The following is a 20,088-nucleotide window of genomic DNA, read 5'->3' as shown; positions in this document are numbered from 1 at the left end:
GGGCACTCCCCATTGGGTGTGTTTTATAGAATTTTTGTTTAGATGCGTAAATTTATATTTTTATAGCGATATAAAGTAAGAAAAATCAAACTTAGAACTTCAAGTGAAAGAATAAATACTCGTAACCACCTCGAATGTAAAACTACCAATGTTTCGGGGGGTGTAGCACTAAGTAATAGGAAGGTGCCCTGCATATTAACATTGAGATATGGCCCATATCAATTCGTAATATTTAAATAGAGCAGAGTTTTTGGCTTTGTTTAAATGTTTGGTTCACCCTGTAACATGGCAAGATTCTCTCGTATCAATCATGAGGAATAAATGACATGTTCATTTGAGTTATTTAGTTCTAATTAACCATATAATTCGATCATGGGTATGAACTGGCCTTGCTTTTTTTATTCTTATTGAGACATTAAAAAGTGGGAAAACGAAGGTTCATAAACTGTGTAAATTTTTCATTATTTCTCAATTTTTTTTTACAGCAAACTTGTGAGAATTATCATTTGGGTTTGATGTTAGCAAATACACACGCTTGATATTTTTCTTTTTAATCATGCAATGATGGATCCACTTTAGGCACAATATTTTCTGAATCTTTGTCATACTTAGAATAGAAGTTACCCTATAGTACAAGCTGAAGCAGGAAAAGCTTGAGATGAAACCCAAATCATTCATGCATGTAGCTTTTGGAGTTGGTTCCACCACATCCTTTGTGTAAGGCTTAAGATAAAGTGGCTTTTAAGAAAAATCTGTCCCAAACTTCCATGTCCCAGGTATAATTGTTTTAAGGTTTATTTATAACAATGCACTCTAAAATTACGATTAAAGTCTACTTTGTCTTCCGAAATTGCTGTAAATAAGCCTTGTTTTAATTATTGCTCTTGAACATAAATATAGTATACGTGTAGCATTTCAACTTCCCAAATGCATAAATCAACTGATGTGAATGAGAGAAAAACTCGTAGAAGTGGGTTAGGTCAGTTGACCAAGAGTAATGAGTCCGTTCCCTTGCACTCAACTTTGAATTCCCTTTTCCATAGATTAGATTAACTTAAAGTACATTATCGTTGTATTTAAAAAAATGAAAGAAAAATCGTACAAACATCATATTGGTTTTCCAATTTGAGTTCTAGGAATTAAAAAGGTCTGATCCATTTCTTATTGGGATCAAAACTTCCCCCAATACTGGATAAACCATTTTACTGTTTCATCTCATTAGTTTTAATTTATAAGAAATAATTAGATAAGACAAAGAATTACGGAAAAAAATGAAACAATTTTCATTATGGGATTATGATAACTCATCACTCAAGTTGACCAAATATGATAACAGATAAATAACAGAAAGAAGAAAGAACACTTAGACTGCATGAGAGAGAGAGAGAGAGAGAGAGAGAGAGGGGTATGACCACATTCTCCATCCCATGTTTGGTGTCGGAGAAACTTCCAATAAGTCCAAAGCTTTCCCCGTCATTACTTGCAGTTAACAGCTATTGCAGTGCCCAAGATCTCACGAGCCCTTCAAAAAAACTATTATTAGAAACTCATCAATCCGCCAATTCAATTATTGTTTATTTATAAACCAACACATATACATTAGCCAATCTTCTTTCCACGACACTCTCCCACCTTCTCTGTATCAGTTTTCAGAGAGTGAAAATGGTGGAAAGTCAGAGAGATTAAGCCAACTAACAAAACCCAACAAGCATTGCAAGATGCATTTGAAAACCCAGTTCTTGATTTTCTTCTTTTTGTGTTGTTTCATTGGTTGTTCATCATTTGGTTTTGCTGCTGTGGCTAATGATGAAGTGTCTGCTTTGCTTTCAATAAAAGCTGGTCTGATTGATCCACTAAACAGCCTCAAAGATTGGAAGTTGCCAGAAAATGTGGCTAGGTATGAAGCAGCTCACTGTAATTGGACTGGTGTGTGGTGCAACTCTGAGAAGCATGTTGAGAGGCTTGATCTCTCTCACATGAATCTCAGTGGCCCTGTATCAGATGACATCCAATGGCTCAAAGGTCTCACTTCTCTCAACTTGTGCTGCAGTGCGTTTTCTTCATCTTTGCCAAAATCCATGGCAAATCTCACGGCATTGAAGAGCCTTGATGTCAGTCAGAATTCACTTGTTGGTGACTTTCCATGGGGGCTTGGGAAAGCAGGTGGATTGAAAACATTGAATGCTTCAAGCAACAACTTCTCTGGTTTTCTTCCTGAGGATCTTGGCAATGCCACTCTGCTTGAGACTCTGGATCTTAGAGGGAGCTTCTTCCAAGGCTCAATTCCAAAGTCCTTCAAGAACTTGCAGAAGCTCAAGTTTCTTGGGCTTTCTGGGAATAACCTCACTGGTCAAATCCCATCAGAGCTTGGCCAGCTTTCCTCCTTGGAAAGCATAATTCTTGGGTACAATGAATTTGAAGGTGGAATTCCAATGGAGTTTGGGAATCTCACCAACCTCAAGTATCTTGATTTGGCAGTTGGCAATCTTAGTGGTGAGATTCCAGCTGACTTAGGCAGGCTTAAGCTACTGGAGACTGTGTTCTTGTACAAGAACAATTTTGAAGGTAAAATCCCACCAGAAATGGTAACCATTACTTCATTGAAATTGCTGGATCTCTCTGATAACATGTTATCAGGGGAACTTCCAGCTGAGATAGATGAGCTGAAGAATTTGCAGCTTCTGAATGTAATGTGTAATCAGTTGTCAGGCTCAGTCCCTTTGGGACTTGCAAGTTTGACTCAGTTAAGTGTTCTTGAGCTATGGAACAATTCATTCTCAGGTCATTTACCAAGTGATCTTGGCAAAAATTCCCCACTGCAGTGGTTGGACATCTCATCCAACTCATTCTCTGGTGAGATTCCATCAACATTGTGCAATAAGGGCAATCTTACCAAGCTCATCCTCTTCAACAATGCATTCACAGGTCCAATTCCAGTGAGCTTATCGACATGCCTTTCACTTGTCCGTGTTCGAATGCAGAACAATCTTCTTTCTGGGACAATCCCAATTGGTCTTGGCAAGCTTGGGAAGCTTCAGAGGTTAGAATTAGCAAATAACAATCTCACTGGTGTAATCCCAGATGACATTTCTTCTTCTACCTCACTTTCGTTCATTGATATCTCTAGAAACCACCTCCATTCTTCTCTTCCTTCTACCATTCTTTCTGCTCCAAGTTTGCAAACCTTGATGGCCTCAAATAATGACTTAGTAGGAGAGATCCCAGACCAATTCCAGGACTGCCCTTCACTTTCAGTGCTTGATCTCTCATCAAACCATTTTTCAGGAACCATTCCAGCAAGCATTGCCTCATGTGAGAAATTGGTAAGCTTGAACCTTAGGAACAACCAATTGACTGGAGACATCCCAAAATCAATCTCCATGATGCCCACATTGTCCATTCTTGATCTATCCAACAACTCTCTAACTGGTGGAATACCAGAAAATTTTGGAATCTCTCCAGCCTTGGAAACTCTCAATGTCTCATACAACAAGCTTGAGGGTCCTGTCCCAGCAAATGGTGTGCTTAGAACAATAAACCCAAGTGATCTTGTTGGCAATGCTGGTCTCTGCGGTAGTGTACTCCCTCCGTGTATGAGAAACCCAGTATTTACATCAAGGCATAGGAGCTTGCACACAAGGAACATTGTTGCAGGATGGGTTATTGGGATTTTATCGGTTTTAGCAGCTGGAATTGCACTTTTTGGTGCTCGATCTCTTTACAAAAGGTGGTATTCGAATGGAAGTTGCTTCGAAGATAGTTTTGAAGTTGGCAAGGCAGAGTGGCCATGGAGATTGATGGCATTCCAGAGGCTTGGTTTCACAAGCGCTGACATTCTGGCTTGTGTGAAAGAATCAAATGTGATTGGAATGGGAGCTACTGGGATCGTCTATAAGGCTGAGATATCAAGATCAAACACGGTTGTGGCAGTTAAAAAGTTATGGAGACCAGCAACAGATGTTGAAACAGGAAGCAGTGATGATCTAGTTGGGGAAGTGAATGTCTTGGGGAGGCTAAGGCATCGAAACATTGTTCGATTGTTAGGATTTCTGAACAATGATACCAATTTGATGATTATATATGAGTTTATGCACAATGGCAGCCTAGGAGAAACCCTGCATGGCAAGCAAGCAGGGAGGTTACTTGTAGATTGGGTTTCAAGGTACAACATAGCAGTTGGTGTCGCGCAAGGTCTCGCTTATCTCCACCATGATTGTCACCCACCAGTCATCCATAGAGACATCAAGTCCAATAACATACTACTTGATGCAAACCTTGATGCTAGGATTGCTGATTTCGGGTTGGCACGGATGATGGTTCGAAAAAATGAAACAGTTTCCATGGTGGCTGGATCATATGGCTATATAGCCCCTGGTGAGTTTCTACCTTCTAGTTTCACATCTTAATCTTTTACACATTTCTGTAAGTTTCTTGTCACTAACAAGTTTGTGACTTTGTGTGTACTTGATCAGAATATGGATACACATTGAAGGTTGATGAAAAGATTGATATCTACAGCTATGGTGTGGTTCTGTTGGAGCTTCTCACTGGAAAGAGGCCATTAGACCCCGAGTTTGGAGAATCAGTAGACGTCGTGGAATGGATTCGGAGGAAGATTAGGGATAACAAGAGTTTAGGAGAAGCATTGGACCCCAGTGTAGGAAATTGCTTGCATGTTCAAGAAGAGATGCTCCTAGTCCTTAGAATAGCATTGCTTTGCACTGCCAAGCTTCCCAAGGACAGGCCCTCAATGAGGGATGTCATAACCATGCTTGGAGAGGCAAAGCCTCGGAGGAAAAGCATTAGCAAGAACAATGAAGCTTATGCAACTAACAAAGACCAGCCAGTGTTTAGCACCTCACCTGTAAATGGCCTTCTCTAGGGACAGTAATTTTGAGTTTCCCTATTTGGCTGTTATTATTTTGATTTTTCATGCTGTATGTAAGATTAAGATTGCGTTTTGTTAACGTTTGTAATCAATAGTTCATATATCTCATTATTAGAATAACATCTCAAGTACAAAATAAGTCACAGCTTAATTTTTTCCAATCTTATTGACATTTTATTCTTACAAAACATTCTGTATCTGTTGGCCTTCATTTTGGGTCTGGTTGTTCTGTATCAGAATGTGTAAAATTTCAGTTTCAACAAGCCCCGCAACAACATTGATCATTCTCATTATCAAACATTTTATCACCATTAAACAAGGGAAATCGAAAACAACCCATCTGCTATAACAGACAAGGGGATTTGAGTGTGTCCCCATATATACAACTTCAACAACATCATTCACCAAAGTATGCAGCATATGTATATATATAGTACTATGACATCGAAAATTAAGATGGCTGTGGCTTTGAAAAAGCAGGGAGATGACTCTCAGAGAAGGCGTACCAAGAATAAAATGAAATAACATTCGATAGCAACCAAAAATGAACCCAAAAAACCAAAAGGTTTCTCTCTTTTTTACCAAAAGCTCCAACTATACGTTTCATCCACTTTGTACATCTTCAACCATAAGTCGTCTCTTCTTGCTATGTTATGAGAAATGGAGCTATATCGGCTGGCATCTTTGCCTCACATTCTTTTCCTGTAGCCTTGGAGCTGCAAATTAAACTAACAGAGTCAGTATCGGGTAAAGCGGTAGCTTTCGGAGGCAAAATTGATGCTTCATTCACATCTACATACCAAGCCCATTAGCCTCAGATGTCCTCATAATTCTTAACCTCTTCACAGTACCAAGAAACATCCTGAATGCAAAATATGTGAAAATGAATAAGGTGTTAAGAAAAAAACCATATACTGTACTCAGAGATGGGTTTTAAAATTTTAGATACCTGATTCCTCTAATACAGAATTTATACGAATTAGATGAAACAAGCACAATTACTGAAGTCAAGTATAGTATTTCGCGTGCGCAAACACAGCCCCTAAATTGATAGGCTTACCCCCAAGGAACATCTCCAACAAGCATCCAGTCTCCATCTTTGTCTTCATAAGTGAGCACAAACTCAAATGATCCATCCAGCAACTTTGACGGTCTAGTTGCTCCTGCCATTATACCATGCTCCTCCTGACCACCTGAACCTGATTATAGATAACGTACCGCCATCAGTCAAAGTGAAATAAAGACTCCGTCAAGCTAATATTAATAAATTCTATCTTGTCCAAATAAAAACCATACATTTTGATTGATAGATATTATGCGTATGACATTTATCTTGAATCCCAACATATTCAAGAAACCAATAACTTTCAACTTTCCTACATAGACAAAATTTGGCAAATAAAAAACTCAATTTTCATTTTTTCTTCATTTAATTGGCATTCCAAGAGAGCTTGGTAAGATGATGCCACAGTGTATAGAACGATCATTGTGCAACTCAAATTCGAGTAGCCTGGATTTTGAAATTCAATTTTGAATATCAAAATACAAAAGCTAGAATTACTAACGTATTGAGTTCAGATGCATAGAGGGTCCATCGAACATATCTTCCAATGTTTGTGCTAGAGCTTCATAGCAACTCTGTGCACTTAGATTAACCTTCCGCCCAATTGGAGTTCCATCCATATTCACCTTCACAAATAGGGAGCCCCTCAGGTGCCCTTTCTCCTTAGCATTTCCACTGTTTGCCTTCCCTGCAGTATTCTTGCATTCATTTTTCTCATCTACTGAGTTAAATACTTCAGTGGATGAAGATTTCGCTTGGGTAACCAAACTATTCATTCTATAAGTTCTGATTGGAGGCCATCCCACAACCTGACTGCTTCAACCAACAAAAGATACAATCAGACAAGAAAACAAAAACGAAAAACTTCTAAAAAACAGAAGAAAATTACCATAGCTCAATACATATGACTCCCACTATGCAACCCATATTTTTTCAAACAACAATGAAAAGAAAAAGCTACTTTAATGCTTCTGGGTAATTACAAAATCACAAATACGATTGTGTGCACGATAATGTAGAACCATAGTGTTGTTCCGATATACACGAGTATTATAACTCCAAGATGTAAACCAATGCTTCCATCAAGGATATTTGGCATTGTGCTAAGCAAGCAGAGATTATTTGCCTCCAGACCAACTGCCAATATGGAATACTAATTATGAAGTTAAAGGATAATGGGGATTCCTTGTCAGGATGCTAGGTTCTTAAATCTAACAACATTTGCCAAAAATAGAAAGTATGTCATAAAATCAAATCAAGGTTAACATGGAACAGAACCACGTTTGGCAAGCTATAATGCTAACAATAATTTATTGTGTGCAATAAGAGAAGGAGAAAGCCTAGAGTACCTAAAACTAGAACATCAATGAATGAATGAAACTTTAAAACAAAAGGCCCAAAAAAACCCTCTCTTTTTTCGACTCAAGTCATACCTGGCACCATTAGCAGCTGCCACAGAATCAGCACTTCTCTTGGTCCCAGCTGTGACATTAGCACTGCTCAATGAAGAAGAAGATGAGGAGGACGAAGAAGCTGATGATGAAGACAAAGATGAACGCACAGAAGGAAAATCTTTAGCAGTCAAGATCCTAGCATATTGACCCCTTGGGCCTTGTTGGGCCTTCCCTAAACAACCACCAGCACCTCCACCAAGGCTCAACCCAAGACAGAGCTCAAGCTCAGACTCATCTGGGCTAGAAGAGTCCTCAGAAGACATGGCCAAGTTGTCTTCTTTAGACAGCGTTGACATAATCAAAGACCCACCAGCTGAACCTCCACCTCCACCACCACTACCCAAAACACCCTCCATTGACATCTTTCACCTTCTGACTCAAATTCAATCACAAAGCTCAGAGGCTCAGAACCCAGAAGTTACTTATATGCTTGTGCCTTCGTATAAAAGAGCAGACAAGGGTTGGGTTCAAGAGAGGCTCAATTTGGAGAGGAATTTTCAATTACAGCAAGTGATTGAGATGGAAAAGGAACAAAAGGAAGAAGTGGGTTTTGCTTGGGGCAGTGATCCTTTGCGCAAATTTACACAAAAATCAAACGCTTTGTCGGCCGTTTCTGCAAATTTTTGTGCACAATTTGTTGAACAAAAAATGAAAGCTTTATGCTTTGTTTGGTCGGTTTTGGGAAAGAGAAAGAAGGGCAAAAGGTTGGTGTTTGCTTTGCCTTGGTTTGGGGTGGGTGGTGTTAAAACGAAAGAGGATGGGGTCTACCCATACTCATTGCTGCCGGGACCCACCTCTGTCTACTGTCTGCTTTATGCGCCTCATCAATATCTTTGCTTGCTTCTAGACTACCTCAATTTATCGTTCTCGTCTGACGACACCAAACTTATTACTTACTCTCTGCTCTCATTTATATATATATATATATATATATTAATGGAGAATTTTTTTGTTTTTTGTTTTTTTTTTCTGTTACAATCGATCTTCCCAAAAAAGGAATTCAATCTAGGATTAGTGAGAACTTTGGAATGAAAAACACTTTTAAAAAAAATTTAATATAACCAAAGTGATAAATTATTTGAACTTCAATTTAAAAAGACGGACTCACTACTATAATCAACTGGCCAAACCCATCTGTGATCAATAGTAGATTCATAAAACTAGAAGGCAACTACCTTCAAGCTTCTGTAATTTTTTTTTCTATATAAAAGAGTTTTTGAAATATAAACCATGAAACCAACTGAAAAACGGGAAACGAGATTTTCTCGTGTTTTTCAAGTAGAAACGAAAACATAAGATGGGACCCGCCGCAACCCATACGCTCCAAACGACAAGCCGACAACGTGGGTCCACAAAACACAGGTATCAACACGTCGGAGTTAGGACCGCGTGGGGCCCTCGCTTGGTGAACACGTATCTTGTGACACGTGGGGAACAGGGAAACATCGGATTTAATGTGGACAGCTCAACGGACGATGGGAAGGGACACGATTGGCCAAGCTTTCAGGTCCGGGAATTTGTGAAACGTTTTAGAGTCCGTTTGCCACGTGGAGCACTCTAGCATAGCTTGAGCTCGGCCTTTGACGGCGTCGTACTGGGGGACAAAGTCCGTCAACGGTGGATCGGCTCATGTATATAAGTGGGCCCAAGGAATGGAGAAAAATATCATATGCCCGCATCATCAGACAGTTCCATGCTCCCCCACACTCATTCACTGTGAGATGGTGACACCTCATTTGGAAGTCTTTAATTTAAGAGGGAACAATCAAGTGATGTGGAATTTTGCCAACTAAAGTTGAATAATGGTATCTTCTTTAGTTCAAGCCACATCTCCACTAATCAATTGCATTAGGTTAAGATAAGCTAAATGATGATAAGGTTTTCAGATTAGTTACTTTTATTATTGTCGACGGAACCGTTATTAATGAGCACTCTAAAATAGTCATCATACATTCCATCTGACGGAAAATGTTAATAACGGGTCATTAGGTTACCATAGAAGATATTTTGAAGGAATTAATTATAATTAGAAGACACCATATACAAGACAATTAAATTAAGCAATTAAAAATGATGAAGTTTCACAATCTTGTCCATGTCCAAATGGGACAAATCAAGACACAACTTTTTTGACTTTAAGATTTGTCTTATCATGGATGGACGGACCATCCCATATCCTTCGTTTGTATTTTACTTCAAGTTAATATTTAGCGTTGGACCTAAACCTTCTAGGCCCTACATTTTTCTTGGGAAATTATAGAATGGCTTCTGAAAACTTTATTTTCATTTCACCAAATCACTTATTAAATAAATAAATAAATAAAACATTCTAGGGAACTATGTTTGGTCAGTCCATCCCAACTCAACTTTCTCAAACCCGGCCCAAGATTAAAAACCCAAAGCTTCCTCAAGAAAAAACTGAGATGGGCTGCAATGTATAACTACAACCAAAGCTCTCTTATCTTCTTCTACTAGGCAAAATACTCTGCTCAAGTGTAATTCAGTGTGAAAAGCTTCTACTATTGTACCACTCTGTACGAAGGTTTATGTGAAAAGGAGAATTTATATGGGCAAATACTCTTGCTTACTGATGTGTTTATTACTTTATTTCTTCTCTGGATTCACTGATTCTTGAGTGCTACAACCGGTGCATGCTGTGCAAGCTGGAGCAGGGGTGTCAGATATACCGATCCGCATTGTTTGCTGCTTCACTTCATTTTCAGGAACATAAACAAGGGCATCCATGATTAGGATGTCCCAATCACGAGGTATGAGATATGAAAGCCAGGTGTCATCTGCGAAAGAGAAATCGGTATCAAAACCCAAGTGATATGTACTATGTGATTGAATTCCAGAATCAAACACGAAATAGTGTAGTTAGTATCCAAACATTCCGCACAAGATAATTTGTAAAGGGCCCAGCATTGACAAGGAGAATAAGTACAGAGCAACAAAGGATGCCTATCAATTATCTGGGTTTGGATGTAAAATCATGTACAGCTGTTATGGTTTTAGATGTAAAATCAAGTAGTACACACATGGAAGTGCATGAAGAAGAATCCTAATACCAAAATAAGAAATACAGGAGTGTGCTTGAGCACATGTGCACAATGTATGTCTTTAAGTGTATGTGCTTGTGTCTGTGGACATGCGATGATCTGTTTGCGTGTAGGTAAATCAATACGAACCTCCATTACGTACAGCCTTCACCTCCAAGACTCCCCCACCTCGTGGTCCGGAAACAGGAAATGTGCAAGATACAGAATGCCGCTTATGAGCTACTGCAAGCGATGCATTGTACCATGGGCCCTTCACAATAGGTTCCCCTATAGCTTCTATGATTGCCGGGTTCTTACTGGCTTTCTCCATGGCCTTGCTGCAAAATTTTCAGGAAAGGATTAAACGTGAAGCCATAACTTAAGTATACATATAGGACAGTGAAATGGTTTAGGGCTGTTCCTCAACCTCTATATAACCCCTTCCCCCTTCCAAGAAAAATTTCTCATTCTTCCCACAGACCTCTACCAATGAATCAACAGTCTATAAGTAGAACTGCCCTAAACTTCCAACTTCAAGTGGGAACATTGTGTCATGATTGGTGTATGCAGAGGAAACAAAGCACACATCAAACAAGAAAGATGCTGACACGTAAGACATTTATTCCAGATAAGATGAAGTCATAAACAAAATTTGGCTAGTTACAATATTAACTCGTAATTTCTATGGTTTCTTTAAAGCTTATGCGAAAAACTTCTCATGAACTACATTACAAGAATGCTCAAATTCTTTGCACATTACCAAGTTGTCGATTGCACAGTTCGATCTAATTAGTAAAGCCAGTCATATAACTGGTCCAAACTATTTTCAAACACAAGAAATGAAAACCACATTTTTCAATCAAATGACTTTAGATTTTAAGCTAGAATAGCAGACACACACACAAGACAAGACTTCATAACATTAAGAAAACCAATCACATACAAAAATACATATTGTTATTAGAAATACCCAATGCAACCATCCCAAGTTCCCTATCTGAGCAGGCAAACAGATCTATCATATTGTTTAAGACACGAGAAAAAAGTCCCAGATAATCTTAAAAATACCTGCTGCAGCTCTGATAAATAACAAGATCATTAAGAGCGCTCAAAGCTACACCTCCCGTAGTAGTAATCAGAAGAAAAGACACTGCTTTACGACCAAACGAGCTCTTCCCTTCATCCACAGTCTTTCCCGAACTGCAGCAATAAGTCACATATATATGATCTCAAAACTACAAAACTACGAAATGGGTTTAGCCCATAATAATTGTTGTTGAAAGAAAAAAAGCGGCCATTGCTGTAACAGCTGCTATTCAAATGGGAATTAGAATTTGATCAGAAATCAGGGGTTTTGAACAAAAACAGTATAAATTTGAACCTGGAAAACTGTGATGCTGAGGAGCTCTTGTTGAACAACGAAACCAACCTCCTCGCCAGCATTTCTCTCTCACTCTGAGTCTTCTCTCGTATATGCTGTGTTCTCGTAGTACTTCTGGTGCCCTTCGCTTCCAATTTTCACGAACCCACCGTGACCGACTGGACTGTTTTGTCCTTCTCAAAGTAAAGAGTGCGTATCGGAGTCGAGGTCCATTTCGTCAAAAGGCCCATGGTCCGTATTTGCTTGGGTAAATTTCATGACCCAATTACAATTTATTGAGTACATTTGATGGAGGACTTCGAGGGTAAAGGTAACTGATCTTAATCACTTTACAAATGAATTATAAAAAGTTCTTGACTGCCGAATCCTTAGCTTAGCCTGCCTTGTCGAGGTAAAGGATTACTACTAACAGTGCATTTGATGCATCCACCATATCAGTTCTGTTTTTTCTTTACTCCACTTGGTTCATCGAACTGGAAATAGGACGAGTAGTGGTGACCCCTATCAGCCTACTCCACCCCTCTGACTGAGCCTTCCCCATCGTCTCGATAACGAGGGCTGCCTGCCCCATGACCCAATTACAAAGGAATTAATATGATAAACCAAGTTTTTGTTCTTGGTAAATTTCACTAATGCTTCTACATTTTAGTTTGTATCTCATTATAGCGTTTAACTTTAGGCATGTCTGGTTATAATTTACCCTAATACAGGGTAGGGATTAGAAATTTTAGCTTTCTTTGGGACCGAAAGCAATAGCACCATTAGATGCCTTACTCAAACTATCTTTTAAATTATATATATATACACACAAGAATGTCAAGTATACATAGAGTTACAGCTTACAACAAGGCTGGCCATCTAATGGCTCACTCATCTGTATATCAATACAACACGTGCATGGTGAAAGAAACAGTGATTCTTCAAGTGGGTTTCTGCACTAACCAAGCAAACTCAACTTCTTTCATCTCCCACCCAATTGTTCTTCTCCTTTGGTCCAGTGGGACCTTCCTCCCCATAAAGCTCAACTGGAAACTTACTGAAAATGTTCTCCACTGAATATTTAAACATCACAGGCAAAAGACTGATAACTTTATCAAGCTCAGTTCTTGAATTGTACACAATTGTTGGACCCCATTCTCTCATAAAATTCAGCCAACATGGCTCAGTAACTACCCCGTCTCCAAGATACTCTGCTGAAACAAGTTCGTAATGGACACTCGAATCCACAGATAGATTACTACAAGCAGCATCGTTCCTTATTCCAACTCCAAGCTTGTCCGACCCCTGAAGGTAAGTCCCGGGATGAGGGTAGCTCGCATGTCCACTTTTCGATGAGTAGACAATAGCTCTATTCCCTTCTATGTACTCCAAATCATATGCATCTACCCATTTGCCACCGCTGTGCTGTGAGAAGTATATACTCCAAAGCTCTCCTGAAAAGTTGCAGATGCGGAGTGTGAAATGCTCCCAGTCACCCACATGCTGTCCGATCTTGCTAAGAGGGATGTCCAGAGGTCCAACTTTGATAGTGGCTGGTCCATTGAAGGGGCAAAACACCCACATTGCAATGTCAGAAAAAATCCCACCAAGAGCTGGTTTCACATGAACATAAAGTTTTGCACTTTCCAAGTTTCCATGTTTTATAATTTCTCTTAGATCATCATTCGGCAAGTCAATCCAAAACTGGCCATCATTTGTTCCCCCACTTGGCAAGTTTGAGCCGCTACCATCAATAGCCTCACCAACAGATGTGCCAGATTTGTACAATAATGCTCCACTTTTGAAAAACCATGAAACAGAAGATGGCAAGTAGACCTCTTCTGGATGAAAGAAAACGGTGGGTCCATAATGATTGATAAGTGAATGAATTTGATCAAGATTTGGCATTCCAGATAGCTTAGGATTCAGATTCTTCAAGCATCTAATGTGTAGATCCTTTACAATGCCCAAGTCGTTACTGCAGAAAAATGTACCTACAGAAACCCCCTTCCCCATCATTCCTCGATGATGTGGTCTCGTAGTCCAAACTTGAAAAGGAAGATTTAGAGATGTTGTAATGGCATTAAGAATGAGTGTGTAAGTTTCACATCTGTCAGTTAAATCAGCTCGAACGCACCTCACTTCATCCAGCCCAGGTTTGTCAGGCTTGTTAGTCACTAAAAATCCCATTGCTTTGTAACCTTCAGGTGGCTGAGGTAGCCAAAAGTAGCCACATGCAGCATAAATTTCCTCATTTCCTTCGTCAGGACTCCATACTAATGTGTAATCAAGTGGTTTGCTGAGAGCCGGGGGCTTGACGCGCTCCAAAACATCGGCTGTTTCTGGCATATCGGCCTCTCTAACCACAAGAACAAAACCGTGTAAAGGCTTATCATTAGATTGGCAATAGTGGCCAATGCTATGGAATCCATCAGGTATTCCCGCTGGTTTATAAAATGTAACACATTTTTTCTTGTCCTCTGGCAGAGAGCAGGTCCAGATGAACTCAAATCTGTTGATTTTGAAAACCTCTATTTCTCCAAGACTTACTTTTCCAGAAGCAAAACCTTCACCTGAGAAGGAAAATACATGCTAAAATCACTAAGAAAAGTAGTCCAATATATCATTCAAATAAATAACTGGAATCACAAGACACAATTTTAAACTCTAGGTGGAATTTTGTTGAACACTTTTCATCATTCTCTACTATGAATGCCCAAACACTCAGTTTTCTCATTGACTTTATTAAGGTTTTCCTTTTTTGAGTAGAGTTAATACTCAGCCATGCTTGAAGATATTGTTTCTGTATTTGCACAACCTCCAAAATTTTGCATGTTAATCAAAATTCAGCTGCAACATATGTGAATATGAAACTACAAAAAGATTGAAAGAATTTCAGAACCTCTTCATAATTAATCCCAATAACGAAGATAGCTAAATAATATGTAAGAATGGCTTTCAAAATAGGGAAAAATATTGAAAAGGGCGGAAAGGAGATGGTAAGCAGTATACAGATATCACCCCATCATAACTTGGAGAGTATATATGGAAACTGAACCCCAAAAGAAACAAGCTATATACAACATGCTAATTCCAACAAAACCAAAAAAAAAGAGATACACCATAATCTAGAAATCTCACAATAAACAGCAAGCACACTAAGCACTTAAAAGAAGGAAAAAAAATCCACACATAAAATGAAGTTCAAAATATTTTGAGGCACAAAACTGACAAGCATATCTCTATCTCATATTCTATTATTCAAGTAAAGCAAGAACAGATATGCGGCCCCAACTGTTGGAGCTTTAAGTAAGCAATTCTGTACTCAGAAAAATAAAACATCAGAACTAAAGGAATATTTCATAGTTCCTACCCTTCTACAAGCCTCAGCAAACTGAACCTAATTATTAAGGGCATAAAAGACCATTTATAAGGGGAAAGAAGCTTTAAGAGGGACATAAAGGAGAAAAGGAATATATTCTAGTAATATGACTAAGTTTTGTATGGAAACTATAAAGAGAAATAACCAAACAACCAATATGAAGTTAAACCATCCCAACCAAAAGGTGCATTCTTTTGATGTCATGCAACATATGTGGTACAATACAACTTAACCCCAGTCTAAAGCATATGATCAATGGAGAGGCTGTTTGCACACAAAATTCTACACTACAGATGAAAAACTGAGTCATCAAGCAACACAGTAGACTAAACGCACTTATGACTGAACCATGATATTGTGAATTTTGACATGTTATATGAGCATGGCCAACCATAGAGTAGCCTGCCGAGAGGACAAACTTACCAGAAGATACAAAATAACATATACAAACAGAAAATATTGGGCTTGCATAGATTGTAATTTTCATATTAGCAGCCAAGCTCAACTTCAAACGGCCATTGGAGCTTCATGATTCCCAGAATATGCTAAATTCTGATAAGTCCGGGTACTTTGTATGAGGAAATCAAACTAACAATATAAATCAGTAATTCCCATATAAAGCAAGCACTGATTGGTTTGTGCAAAACAAGTAACTTTTTTTTTCTGTACAAATGGAAAAAGAAAATAGTTTTGTTTATAACGTAGTTACAATTTATCTAAAAAGAGAACGGCTATAATTCATGATCCATTCAACAACCAGAAATATCCATTAACCAAAAAAAGCAAACTATCACAACCGCAATTGATTGTCTTCAGCACAATCCGCAAAGCATACTGCCCAAAATCCATGAACAATCCAAATAGTAATAGAAACCCACATTTTAAATTACCAAACAAAACGAACAATCCAACAAAGATCAAAGCTTTGCACTAAAACCTTCATACCTGGAGGCCACTGAGGAATGGGATCAGGCAGAGAGAAGGGTTCAGGCTCTGGTGGGAATAAATCGGTGAGTTTCTTCCAATAGAAGCACTTGCACCCGAACATCGTTTCCCCGAAACCGAAACTCTCTCTGCCTCTTTCTCGCTCTCACATAAACAGGACGAGGGTCCGCCTCTGTATCTCTGATTCTATGATCGCAAACGTAACACACGGTTCTCAAATTAGTTTATGGATTGACACCACCTTTAAGTACAGATATTTCAAAATTCTGTGACAAAGAAGAGTCATTCTTTTGGGGCCCTCTCCCACAGTGCACAACTTTATCGCTCGATAATGAAAGATGATGATTTGATTTGAATGCAAAAGATGACATGATATTTAATTAAAAATTTGTGTTCATGGTGCAATACTGCTAAGTAGATAAGGGATTTTTCATTTTCTCCTTTTTTTTTAATGTATAAAAAAAATAACTAAGAGAATCTCGACGAATTTTAATCAAAACATGAAAACTATAAAATTTGGAAATTCAAAGAATGAAGCTTTTCTTAAGATGAGTTCACCTTTATTTATGGGAAAGTTGCTTGTAATAAAGCCAATGCAGCCAATGAGGATGGTAGGTCACTTTGGTCGTATTTGAAAAGAAAAACATGGGGGATTGACCTTGATAGTCTGAATATTCTTTGGTAGTAAACAGTAAATTGTAATTTGAGAGGAAAACAAGCGTTCATTTTTTTTCTTAGTCAAAGAGATGCTTCATTGAAATAAAGAGAAACCAACATAAAGTATCCAGGAATGAGGGAACTCCACTCAACTAGATAACAATAGGTAGTGTTTTTTCAACACTTCCATATGTCATCATATTACGATCCCTCTCAAAATTTACGATGCTGAAATGAAATGTAAAAGATGAAAAGGTGAAAATGTCAATGTTTTTTTGTCGAGAATGAGAATTTGAACACAGAATCTCGGCTGCATAAATAACTATTGCTACCAACGCAATTCCTTGCAAAAAAGAAACTGCATGCCTCAAATGTACTTTCTTCCCATGTGGGCTTGTGTTGTGAAGCTTATGGTGCACTGGTGCATAATGTAGGACACGACACAACAAATGACGTCGTGTCGGTCCAATCATAATTTGCAGTCTTTTTTTTTTTTTTGTGGTCAACTGGAGAATTCATAATTCTCAGTTTCTGCTACGTGTACGGCTGTAAAGTAGTTGTATTTCATTAATTCAACACGGGCGGTCGTTTGGTCTCCTAAATTTAACTTTCTGCATCTTTCTCATGGCAGACAACACGCCAATGGCAATGTCATGTCATTTCCTTCAAATTTTGTCTGATTTTTCTTGCCGTACTACTCTCTATATCATACTAATAGACAAAAAATATATATATTATATTTTAACCACCTTTTAAAGAAGCAAATTATTTGCTCCACACAATGAAGAGAGTACTTTCCTCATCAAATAACCACAATTATCATAAGGTGTATCGATTTTGACCCTTCTGGTGCTTGTAAGACTTTCAAGGAAAAGAAAAGATGAATAATAAAGATGAATTTTCTTGTGGTGTTCGGAAAGTATTAGTTAATTCCATAAAATGTCGTAGACGTAAACTTAGCCAAATTGATTAGAACAGATTGAACCGAATTTGAATCTCTCTCTTCATAATTTAGAGTAGAATATCGCTTGCTTTAATATAAAAAATTCTATAAAATGTCAAAATACATGTCAACGACGATCGAACAGTTGTACACAGATATTACTGGTTGTTGGGTCCAGGTGTCAGAATCTTGTGACTTTTCAGAAGGGTTAGGTAAGAGCATCCAACGGAGCATGTGATGCAGGACAGAGCTTTCAGCTTCATGAGGTTCCAGTGAGCTTTCCCATTTTCCAACTAACTAAATGAGACAAGTTGATATTTTGCACCAAGTTAAATCCGAGCCTTCTCAGCCATTCAAATAATATCATAATTTCCATTTACAAGAAAAGGGAAAATCACCTTTCTAGCCGCCCCTTTATATATCAGCAGCACTGTTGCAGAAGACTCAATAATTAATTAATTATTCTTTGTAATTTACAGCATTGGTTGGAACCCCAGAAGTTGGTATGCTTCTTTCTTCTCCTCCTTCCTGCTTGCAATTTCATTTTCTCAAGCTTTGAAGCCTTTCTTCATGGGAGTTTTTTTTTTTTTTTTCTTCTTTTCTGAAGAGAAATGTTGCCTTTATAAACATAGCACTTTCTTTCTTGTGTCTGCAACTGCATAATTGAAGAGGAAAGGGTTAATTTATTTGCCATTTTGCAACTTCATAATGCAACTCCAGTAACTCATATATATTATGTTGTCATTTTGCAGAGAATTTTCATCTACAGAGCAGAAAGGGAAAATTAGCAAAAAAAGCTTTCTTTCAAAGAATATCAATCATGTTGCTGAGGAGCGCATCAACACCAGTTATTGGATCTCTCCTTTCATCATTCTCAGCAGACAGTCCCAATATCATTAGCAACCATCACTCTGAGCCCACCAAACCAACCACCATCCACCATACTCCCTCCAAATTCTCATTCCACCAAACTGGGGCTCTCAACATCTCACACAATTCCTCACCAATCTCTCCCTCCGTTGATTCTGACCGGTTTTCGTCCTACGGGTTTCGAAGGGCTCAGTCTGATGGGAACCTGGAAGGACTACTGGCCTATGCTTCTTGTCACCAAAATGAAGATCATGTCTCTGACTTAAAACCACCCAAGATTTTTCCTGGAAGATTCAAGTGCACGATGCTGCAAACTATCCCATCTTTTTCACTTCATAACTCAGATGTTGAAGAAGATAGTGATATAGAATATGAGGATGAGGAAGAAGAGTTTGAGGAGAATGTGGAGAGAGTTGTGGCCATGGAAGGTGAAAATGTTGGTTTAGAGGAGAAGGTGAAGAACATGAGCTTAACTCAGGATGTGAAATTTTTGGACAAAATATGGAGTGCAGGTTTTGAAGAGAAAAGAGAGCTTGTGAGTCGAGAAATGCATCTTGCAAAGGGGCTTGGGATTGGTGGAGGCCGCGGCGGCGGCGGCGGGGGTAGCCGCGGTAGAGGAGAGGTTAATTGGGAAGGATCTGGTGATGATGGAGGAGACAACCATGGGGCTGAGGGGCATTACGAGAAGCTGGTTGAGGAAAATCCAGGCAACCCTTTGTTTCTTGGAAATTATGCTCAATTTTTGTATCAGGTGAGCCTCTTCTGCTTCAATAAATTTGTATTTTTGACTTGTTCCTTTTTTTATCTTTGTGAGTGTGCTCAAATTGCATGTTTGTTTTCAGACCAAGAGAGACCTTCATGGAGCAGAGGAATATTACTCTCGAGCCATCCTAGCAGACCCTAAAGATGGTGAAGTTTTGGCTCAATATGCTAATATAGTATGGGAGCTGCACCACGACCAAGATAGAGCCCTGAGCTATTATGAACGAGCAGTTCAAGCTGCACCTCAAGACAGGTACGCAAATTTTTGTGTACATCAAACATGTTTTGAGATTTTGAAAGCCCTGTTTAGTTTGACATAATTTTTTACTTCTTGATTTTCAGCCATGTCCATGCGGCATATGCTAATTTCCTCTGGGAAACAGAGGAAGACGAAGATGAAGATGAAGCTTATGCGGCAGGGAACGATCTTCATGCCATGCCGTCATATCGTCACGAAGGAATTATAACTTCAGCAAGTGCCTAAGAAAATTTTGATAGCTTTGTAATGACGGTGACTATGGGATGTAAATCTATATAGGTGATACATTTGCGATTGTGGTCATGTATTTAAAGAGGAATTTTCAGTACATGATCTTTGTAGGAAACAATGATTCAGAACTTCATGAAGAATGTTCATGGCCTATGCATAAAACATTTTTTCCTGAGATGAATGGTCTCAACTTTTTCCCCTTTCTCTGGTGATGAAGGCTAAAGCAATAATAAGAA

At 38.7% G+C, this 20,088-nt stretch overlaps 5 protein-coding genes across 5 annotated transcripts; 2 read left to right on the top strand and 3 right to left on the bottom strand.

Moving 5' to 3' along the window:
• The first annotated feature begins 1,437 nt into the window (after positions 1-1,437).
• Positions 1,438-5,024, top strand: LOC103334407 (Leucine-rich repeat transmembrane protein kinase family protein). Its single transcript, XM_008237367.2, has 2 exons — positions 1,438-4,374; positions 4,473-5,024. Exons 1-2 carry the CDS (start codon positions 1,719-1,721, stop codon positions 4,880-4,882), a joined length of 3,066 nt encoding a protein of 1,021 aa, XP_008235589.2. The 5' UTR covers positions 1,438-1,718; the 3' UTR covers positions 4,883-5,024.
• Positions 5,025-5,178: 154 nt separating this feature from the next.
• Positions 5,179-8,121, bottom strand: IAA11 (indole-3-acetic acid inducible 11). The gene is made up of 5 exons (XM_008237368.2): positions 7,385-8,121; positions 6,454-6,764; positions 5,949-6,087; positions 5,689-5,750; positions 5,179-5,604 (listed from the first exon to the last, which is right to left on the bottom strand). Exons 1-5 carry the CDS (start codon positions 7,765-7,767, stop codon positions 5,555-5,557), a joined length of 945 nt encoding a protein of 314 aa, XP_008235590.1. The 5' UTR covers positions 7,768-8,121; the 3' UTR covers positions 5,179-5,554.
• Positions 8,122-9,671: 1,550 nt separating this feature from the next.
• On the bottom strand, positions 9,672-11,986 carry LOC103334409 (cytochrome oxidase complex assembly protein). Its single transcript, XM_008237370.2, has 4 exons — positions 11,825-11,986; positions 11,512-11,643; positions 10,594-10,781; positions 9,672-10,200 (listed from the first exon to the last, which is right to left on the bottom strand). Exons 1-4 carry the CDS (start codon positions 11,884-11,886, stop codon positions 10,010-10,012), a joined length of 573 nt encoding a protein of 190 aa, XP_008235592.2. The 5' UTR covers positions 11,887-11,986; the 3' UTR covers positions 9,672-10,009.
• Positions 11,987-12,608: 622 nt separating this feature from the next.
• On the bottom strand, positions 12,609-16,729 carry LOC103334410 (hypothetical protein At1g04090-like). The gene is made up of 2 exons (XM_008237371.3): positions 16,131-16,729; positions 12,609-14,376 (listed from the first exon to the last, which is right to left on the bottom strand). The coding sequence occupies exons 1-2, from the start codon at positions 16,231-16,233 to the stop codon at positions 12,776-12,778; spliced, it is 1,704 nt and encodes a 567-aa protein (XP_008235593.2). The 5' UTR covers positions 16,234-16,729; the 3' UTR covers positions 12,609-12,775.
• A 1,363-nt stretch (positions 16,730-18,092) lies between these two features.
• LOC103334411 (uncharacterized) lies at positions 18,093-20,027 on the top strand. Its single transcript, XM_008237373.3, has 4 exons — positions 18,093-18,233; positions 18,483-19,351; positions 19,443-19,615; positions 19,705-20,027. Exons 2-4 carry the CDS (start codon positions 18,551-18,553, stop codon positions 19,844-19,846), a joined length of 1,116 nt encoding a protein of 371 aa, XP_008235595.2. The 5' UTR covers positions 18,093-18,233; positions 18,483-18,550; the 3' UTR covers positions 19,847-20,027.
• The last annotated feature ends 61 nt before the right edge of the window (positions 20,028-20,088 follow it).

The sequence above is a fragment of the Prunus mume genome, linkage group LG6 (genome assembly GCF_029339155.1).
Source record: "Prunus mume cultivar Tortuosa linkage group LG6, ASM2933915v1, whole genome shotgun sequence".
NCBI classification, from domain to species: domain Eukaryota; kingdom Viridiplantae; phylum Streptophyta; class Magnoliopsida; order Rosales; family Rosaceae; genus Prunus; species Prunus mume.
Note: the sequence above shows the minus strand (reverse complement) of the source record. Positions and strands in the feature narration are given on the sequence as shown.